The following is a 9,517-nucleotide window of genomic DNA, read 5'->3' on the forward strand; positions in this document are numbered from 1 at the left end:
TGTTAATAAGATGTACAAAATGCTTGACATCATATCCCTAGAAAACTTTGGGCAAGTTAGCATGAAACATGAGGGATCTAGTGGTGTTAAGTATATGTCTATGTTTTCTTTCGACTATGGCATTCTATTGGGGTGTTTCAACACATGAGGTTTGATGGATTATGCCATAGTTAGAGTAATAGTTAGGCATGTTGAATTCTAAACCATTATCACTCCTAATGATCTTTACCTTTTGTTCATGTTGAACTAAGGCATATTGAATAAAATTATGCACTAGGGTCCTGGTTTCTGACTTAGTAGTCATGAGAAAAACTCAAGTGTATATAGTAAAGTCATCAACAATGGTAAGAAAGTACTTATTTCCATGGATAGTATGAACATTAAGAGGGCCCCAAATATCCATATGTACAAGTTGAAAAACATGCATAGTGTGAGTAGTACTAGTAGGAAAAGGCAATTTGCTTTGTCTAGCAAGACGGCAAAAATCATAGACTATATTACTATCAAACTTCACATAAGGAAAAACTTTATTAACATTCTGTATTGCATTGGAAGAGGGATGCACCAACTAAAAATGTCAAAGATCAAAACCAATCATGGTACAATTTTCAAAAGAACCAAGTATGTGCAGAGAATTATTAGTGTATTTGTTATGACCCTTTAGAATGTAAAGACCATTATGAGATTTAGCGTGTCCAATCATCTTCGAAGAAATCATATCATGGACAAGGCAAGAGTGCTTGTTAAAATAAGCTTGCACTACAAGTTATTAGCAAGCTTATTAATGGAAATTATGTTGTACTTAAATCCAGGCATGTACAATACATTATAAAGAGTGATTCTTTGAATGAGTTTAATGGTTCCAAAATAGTTGTATGTTATGTTAGAATTGTTTATCATTTTCACAAGTATTGGTTTGATAGCATTAAAGTATGTGAATTTTGATAAATCATTCAATACATGATCTGTGGTACCACTATCAATAATACAAGCTTGAATTTTAGTAATGTTACCTAATATTGGAAGGATTTCATCTTCAGCAGGATTATGACTGAATTGATTGATGTTGTGCTCAGTAGTGATGCTCAAACTTGGTGACTATTTTGATATTGAGTGATTATTCTATTTGTTATTAGGTCCTAAATCTATATGTTGTTCCTCATGAGTCAATGTTCCTATGTTTTTATTGCCACTGGTCTAGTTGTTGATTGATTTTGTATTTGCTCCTTTTGACTTAAACTTGAAATTGGGTGGGAAACCATATTTTGTTATTGGTAGAGGGGAACAAAATTCCTTCCCACATAAGATGTAGAGTTGCCAAACCTTCTTGGATTTCTGTTGTAATCGGTGTTCCCTTTGCCATTGTTCCTATTGGATGGTTCCTCCATGTCTGATTTGAGTTGATTGCATTGACTGAGATCTTATCTTCTTTTCCAAGGGTGTCTCATTCTTCCTATCTTTCTTGTTGGATGATTAGTGAGAAAGCCTTGATGATAGTTGGCAGAGGCTCCATAAGAAGTATGCGAGACCTATTGATCATTAATTCCTTTCAAGAAGCATATAACATACCCTGATTCCCCTTGCCTTCTGATGATTTTTAAAAGTTCACATGAGCATCTAGTGCTGCAGGTGCAGGTTGGCAGAGGCCTCAAAGAATCAAGCTTATCCCACAAAGTCTTCAGATATGTGAAATAGGTTGAAATACTTTTGTCTTCTTGTTTTATAGAGTGAATCTCTTGTAGTAAATCAGAGAACCTGAAATGATCACCTTTTGAAAAACATTCTCTGAGATCTTCCCATAATTCCTTGGCATTGTCAATGTACACAATTCTTTAAGCAATTTGTTGAGTTAATGACCTTGTGATCCAAGATAGGATCATTGTGTTGCATCTTTCCCAGGAGTCAAAATTTGGATATGATTCTTCAAGCATCTTCATGACTCCATTGACGAATTTGAACTTATTTTTCGAAAGCAAAGCCCTCCTCATGGATTTTCTCCATGAGTGGTAGTTTGTCCCATTTAAGGGTGGTGATACCAACATCATTCTAGGATTTTCTCCTAGATGTAGGTAGAATGGATTCTTGGAGGGATTTGTTAGTGTTTCTATCCCATGGTTTGCGCTTGTGATTGATTCTGTCTCCATTGCCTTGGATGGATGTTGGTTGTTTGAAGAAGAGGAAGGATGAAGAAGTGTCTAGAAGAGAAAAGTGTAAGAGGAGTATGAATTTGCAGTAGAGCTCTCATGAAGAGAGAGCTCTGATACCATAATAGATTTCATTGAGTGAATCTAATTGAAAATCTACTTCTTATTGATTGTACAAATTGTTGATTTACAAAGATGGATCAAATATCCTTATATACATGATGCCTTGTTGCATAAGCAAGAGTTAGGTCAAATAACTAACTCAACCAACTAATCACTAAAGTAAAAGAGCACGTGTGAAATGATGAACATGTGTGTAATAAGAGTGATATGCTCTGCTGCATGATTCATACTCCAAGAAAGACATCCATATGAGAAGTAGCATGATCCCTTTAACAAATCAGGTTGTAGTGCCAATGTCCATGAGTCACGGTCATATATTCAGGCTCCTAGATTAGGTTGTTTTAGCCATCCTTAAGCAAATGTGAATACTTGGCTTGGTCACGAGCATTTGGATGAAAAACAGAAGAATACCAAAGTAACCAAGACAAAAGCAAAATGTGCAGGCAAATAATATAAAGCATGCTATATTTTATATTAATGGTTGGTTTGCTTCTATCCATGGTGGTTAAGCTCAGATATAGTTTCTGACATAGATGATTAAGCATTGGATGATTAGCTTCCGTCCATGGTGATTAAGCAAATATATGACTTCTACCATGGATGGTTAAGCGTTTGATGATATAGTTTCTACTTATGGGTGGTTAAGTGTTGTTATTGCTTCAAATGAATTCCAAGATGAGAGTTTAAAATTTTCACTCTCCACCTTGACGAGCTGTTGAAATATATTGTATTAATGTGAATAATAGTATATGTGAATATGAGAGTTTATATTGTTGGGTTGGTTTTAACCCAAATTATTAGTTTCTAGTATTAAAAGGAGTTTTTTGGTGAGTTAGTTTAGATGTTATGGTAGTTAGTTTTTTCTTCGTTGTCAATGAAATTTACATTCATTTCTTGCTCTTGATTTTTATTAATCATTGTTTTATAGCTAATTACAACCAGAAACAACATTGTTAACATGAAGTTAGAAGATCTCCATGAAAGAAAATTGCTATAACATACACAAACAGCTATAGCCAGCTTAAGTTAGATAAGAGGAATAATTAGAAAACAGGGCACACCCCTTGCATCCAAAAACAAAGCAATTGGTGTTTTAAGTTGCAGCCTACAACTGCCATTGGAATCTCAAACATTAAGAATATTGTATTAATTTTTATTGTGCTAAAATCTCAATTTTTCACAACCCCACCGCCATTCCCATGGTAAGATGTAATAATAGCTAGTATGATTGTAGTATTTTTCTCTACTAAAATAGAGATCACCATAACAACCAATTTGAATATTTTAAACACATAATAATATCCTGGTAATGGAGGTTCTCAAATAGAGTTAAACTTAAGAAGAGAGAATGAACACCATAATTAAATAAATAGCCTCATCAATACAAGGCTCGTTCAATGGAAGTTGTAATTAGGAACTGAGGCCTAATTGAAGTCCAAGGGCAGCATGAATAAGAAAAAGTGTCATAATACTGCTACCCAAGATGCCATGAACATTCCTGAGCCCAGGGTTTCCCTGCATATCATTCAAGTAATAACAAATTCATGTGAGAAGAGAGGAGAAAAGTGAAACAAACAAGTAGAGAATGTAAAATGTTTTGCTCCATTCTTAGCAGAAAAGTTATTGTTATCGTATGGGTTAATTTGGTTTACCTCATAATATTTTTGACAATAACACTCTAAAGCACCTACTTTTTCATTTATTTATCAGCTAATTTCTAACTTGTAAACAAATTTCAAAGTTTTCATTTTCTTCAAAAGTTGCTGCGAGAAATGTTTATGTGAAAGGAATATAATTCGAAACTAGAAGAAAAAGGAAAGGAAATCAATACAAGCATACTGGAAATAACTATTACCTCAAACAATGAAGGCAATATAGTTTGTATTGTCAACAAAGCAAGGCCAATGACTCCTGTAACAGCATGAGGACTGCAAACAAAAGAATAAAACGGGGACATGAGATACATGAGGGGCAACTAGCGTTTTAGATTACAATCAAGGTTGTAGTTATTGACATTATGCTTGTTACCCTAAGACCACATTAATTTGATGTCAGACGGACCATAACTGTAATATTACAGCCACATCATATGATGTGCTCCACAATTTAAATTAGTGAGAATAACTATGTGTTGTATTACTGTTAGAATTTAATAAATAAAACACTACCAATATTAAACCTCGAGGAGAGTTATTATATCTATATAATAATGGGAAAATGCTCTTTGAAATGACATTGTAAAAGTTTTTTTACATTCTAGGTGCATCTTCCATTGTTAAGAGGTTAATTATCATTGACTCAAAAATAATACACATAAATACTGAATAATGTATTCTTTATGTAAAAAAAACTTTCCACTAAAAAATGTAAATATCTTAAACTCTATACTAAATAGTTAATTGTTGATTACCTCTCAAAAATGGGTTTATCCGATGTGAGAAGTGATGTTACTCCACCAGTTGCTCCAAGAGCAAAGAAGAAAAACATACCAGCTAAAAGTTTCGGGTGCAAGTCCTTGGCCTTAGCCTTTTCCTCCTGTAATATTCAAGAATAAGCAAAACATATGATGTTAGCTAGCTATGTTATTATATTATATGAAATAGTGACTCGAATCCGAAATTGTAACATTAGCAGGGGATATCAATGTCATACCACATCATCAGAATAACGAATTCGGAAACCCAGATAGGTACCATAGCCACCCATAGCAAATAGCACAACTGCCTGCAAGTTGAGACAAATTCATTTGACAATAAAAACAAGGTCTCCTATGATGGAAATTAAAATTCTTACATAGAGAAGATTCATTCAAATTATTAGGCTAATAAATTATTGACATATTACTTTAGTAGCTAATTATTAATTACTTAACTATTTTAGTTCACTATTACTTAATGATGTGAGAAATGATGGGTAAGTAAAAACACATTGATTACACCTAAAGTTTAGCTTAAGTACACTCAACACTCTTAGATTGAGCAGTCCATAAATAAGATTATAGCACATCACAAAAATAAATTTACAATGATCAATTTTTACTTATTTTAAATTAAATTTCTCCTCACATTCTTAGCACTAGAGAGTCCAGTATTGGAGAGTCCAGTACCGAAGAGGAATCCATTTCCAACACTACTCTTATTCTAGAAATTACAACTCTTAAAAATGGGTATATTTAAATGAAGAATATAATATTTTTGTCCTATCAATGTAAAGATTTATATATATTCATTGCATCATCTAACATTCATTTGTATTACTTTTTGTATCAAGCTAATAATAATTAAATATGAATGGTAAATAATGTACTATCAATATATAAAGCTATTGAATATATATATGTTTCTGTTCTATTTCTCTTCTATCTTTGTATGCACATGCCCTGTTATTGGATATGATGCACTTAGCCTTTTCTGTAGATTGATCGTGATTTCTTATGGACAAGAAAGCATGTATTGGAGGAGCTAAATTGGAACAGAACATATATTGGAGCAACTAAGAGCCTAAGGCAGTAGTAGTAACATTGGTGCAACTTAGTCCGGTTTTGTTGCATCAACTATGTACCATTCCTTGGGCCATATCCATTAGGTAGAGTTGTTAGTTTCAATTTGATTTTAGCAGCAGAGTATTTCTCACATGTGTTAAATATGATTAATGTGTTAGTTTGATTTTAGTTAAGTTGGTTACTTTGTTGCTTGTTTCTCAAACAACTTGCTCACATTAGGATAAATAGATCCTTCCTTCTTTGTAATCATTCATCTAATACAATATATTATTTCTATACAACTCTTTTTTCATGAATTCCTTTATGGTATCAGAGCTCTCCAAGTGAGAGCTCTGCTGCTAAAATCCACATTTACTTTCTTCCTTAATCTACCACATTCAACCTACAATCACAAAGCCATGGATATTGAAGCTGGAGAAATACAACATCCATACCAGGCTATAGACACTTCACAAAATCCAACCAGCCTCTATTATCTTCATCCAGGAGAAAATCCAGGCACAACACTGGTCACCCCACCTTTGAATGGGAAGAATTATCACTCATGGTCAAGATCCATGAGAAGGGCACTTTCATCCAAAAACAACTTCAGATTTGTAGATGGCAGGCAAGCTCCACAACAATCAGATCCAACGTTTGATTCATGGGAAAGGGGCAACAATATGGTGATTTCTTGGATCACAAGATCACTCACACAATCAATAGCTCAGAGCACCGTATACATTGATAATGCTCAAGAACTTTGGGAGGATTTGAAGGAACCCTTCTCCAAGGGGGATCATTTCAGGATGTCAGATCTATTGCAAGAAATTCACTCCCTCAAGCAAGGAGAAAGAGACATCTCTGCATTCCACACAGATATAAAGACCCTATGGGAAAAATTGGATGATTTAAGAGCCTTGCCGACCTGTTCTTGCCCTGTAAAGTGCAACTGCAATATGATGAAAATGATCAAGTATTGCAGAGATTCTGAATACACAATATGCTTCCTTAAAGGCCTTAATGATACTTATGACACAGTAAAGGTGCAAATTCTTCTCATGGAGTCATTACCAACTATCAACAAGGCTTTCTCAATGGTCTTGCAGCAAGAAAGACAACATGAAAGATCAACATATGTAGAAAACAAGACTATTATTAACTCCATTAACTCAAACCAGCCTTGGAAGAATTAGGGAAATAGGAATGCAGGAAGAAGCAACAATGATTCTAATAACAGAATAACAAGAAGACAACAAGGAAGCACATGTACAACATACATTGGAAAAACCCCTAGACCAAACAATAACAACAAAATATGCAGCTTCTGTGGAAAGGATAGGCATACTGCAGAAACTTGTTACTTCAAACATGGGTTTCCCCCAATATCAGGTTCAAATCTAAGCAAGAAACTGGTTCCATCAATAATGTTAATGCTAACCAAGACATAAAGGATAAAGGACCACAAGGCAATCACATTGGAATGAATAAGGACCAATAGGAATAAGAACTTCAAGTTGACAGTACTCACATGATTAATCAAATTAGTCATGAGCCTACCAATGATGATCATCATGCAATATCGGGTACCTGCATTACCTTTAAATCTTGGGTGCTAGATAGTGGAGCCACTGACCATGTTACTAATGATGCATCTAATTTCACAAGCCTTAATTCTATCAAACCTATACATGTGAAACTCCCTAACAATGTCACTATAATTGCCAAATTTTCTTGAATTGTTAACATGACTCACACACTCACTTTGTATGATGTTCTTTATATTCCTAGTTTTAAGTACAACTTGATTTCTATTCACAAGCTAGCTTGCTCCTTAAAGTGCAAGCTTGTCTTTGATAAGAACTTTTGTTTCATTCAGGATATGATTTCCTTGAAGATGATTGGACATGCTGAAGCTCATAACAATCTATACATCTTGAATAAAGATCACACACTTACTAATGAAACATCACATGTTATTAGTTCTTTAGACAAACATGCTCTTGATTTTGACATTTGGCATTTTAGATTAGGTCATCCCTCTCATTCTGTTCTACAATGTATAAACAATAATCCGCCTTTTGTGAAATTTGATAAGAATAGAATTTGTGATGTTTGTCACACTGCTAAGCAGCCTAGGCTGCCTTTTCCAAAAAAAAACTCACACACCTCTCACCCCTTTGATCTTATACATATGGATATTTCGGGGCCTCTTGGCCAACAAACCTTACATGGCCATAGATATTTCCTAACCATTGTGGATGATTTCACAAGGCAATACCTGGATATATCTCATGGCCACAAAGGCTGAAACAAGAAGACTTGTTCAAAACTTTTTCCAACTAATCAACACTCAATACAATCAAAGAATTAAGATTATTAGGACTGATAATGGCCCTGAATTTATTATGCCATCTCTGTATGACCATCTTGGCATTGTCCACCAAAGATCCTGTGTGGAAACACCACAACAAAATTCAGTGGTAGAACGAAAACATAGGCATATCTTGAACACAACTAGGCCCCTTTTGTTCCAAGCTAACCTACCTAAGTCCTTTTGGGGCTATGCTGTCAAACACTCTGTTCATTTAATTAACAGATTACCTACATCTATGCTTCATTACAAATCTCCCTATGAAGCCTTACTTGGAAGGCAACCAGATCTTACATATCTAAGAGTTTTTGGATGCCTTGCATATGCCTCCACCCTTGTTAATCATAGAGCTAAATTAGATCCAAGGGCAAGGAGATGTATTTTCCTTGGCTATAGGATAGGAATAAAGGGATACCTTATGTATGATTTAACCTCCAGACACATATTCCTCTCACGTAATTCATTTTTCATGAGCACTCCTTCCCTTATCATAACATCCAGTCTAACATCACACCTGTTCATAATTTCAGCAGTGATACAAATGATACTGGCCTACACTTACTCATGGAGCCCATCCCTCATAACCTCCCAACCAATGATAATGCCAATACCATCACAACTCCCCTAACATCTCATCAATCTGCCCCTGCATCACCCATCCAATTAAGAAGATCCTAGAGAACCTCAAATCCATCCAACTACTTACAAGACTATCATTGTAGCCTCCTTACCCTTACACCTACAAATACCAGTTATAAGATTAAACACCCTCTTAACAATGTCCTTTCCTATACATCCCTCTCCTCCACACACTTGCATCATGCCCTTTCTATTACTACCCAAACTAAACCAAAAACATATAATCAAGCCATTAAGCACCCTGAATGGATTCCAGCCATGAACAATGAATTGGCTGCCCTATATCAAAACAACACCTGGACCATTGTCACTCTTCCACCAGATAAAATTGCCATTGGGTCTAAATGTGTTTACAAACTCAAGTTCCACTCTGATGGCAGTATAGAAAGACACAAGGCACGCCTTGTTGCAAAGGGTTACAACCAAACTGAAGGGCTAGACTACAATGAAACCTTTGCCCCTGTTATTAAGCTAATCACAGTTAGATTACTCTTAGCCTTGGCTGCTAGGCAAGGATGGACCTTACACCAACTCAATGTGAACAATGTTTTTTTACATGGGGATCTCGATGAAGAAGCCTATATGACATTACCCCAAGGAGTCTTATGCTCCAATCCAAACCAAGTCTGCAAGTTAAATAAATCCCTCTATGGGTTGAAGCAAGCTAGTAGACAATGGTTTGCAAAACTATCCACTCAATTACAAATCTTCGGTTACAAGCAATCTTCACATGATCACTCTTTGTTTACCAAAATT

General features: G+C 35.1%; 1 protein-coding gene across 1 annotated transcript in view; it reads right to left on the bottom strand.

The window, feature by feature from the left end:
- Positions 3,491-9,517, bottom strand: part of LOC109347596 — a 25,604-nt gene continuing 19,577 nt past the window's right edge. The window contains exons 3-6 of the mRNA XM_019587526.1: positions 4,920-4,991; positions 4,678-4,802; positions 4,123-4,195; positions 3,491-3,782 (exon numbers count right to left, since the gene is read on the bottom strand). Of these exons, the coding sequence (XP_019443071.1) occupies positions 3,678-3,782; positions 4,123-4,195; positions 4,678-4,802; positions 4,920-4,991 (375 nt within the window). The 3' untranslated portion in view covers positions 3,491-3,677. The remainder of the gene's footprint in view (positions 3,783-4,122; positions 4,196-4,677; positions 4,803-4,919; positions 4,992-9,517) is intronic.

This window comes from Lupinus angustifolius, chromosome LG05, assembly GCF_001865875.1.
Source record: "Lupinus angustifolius cultivar Tanjil chromosome LG05, LupAngTanjil_v1.0, whole genome shotgun sequence".
NCBI classification, from domain to species: Eukaryota; Viridiplantae; Streptophyta; class Magnoliopsida; order Fabales; family Fabaceae; genus Lupinus; species Lupinus angustifolius.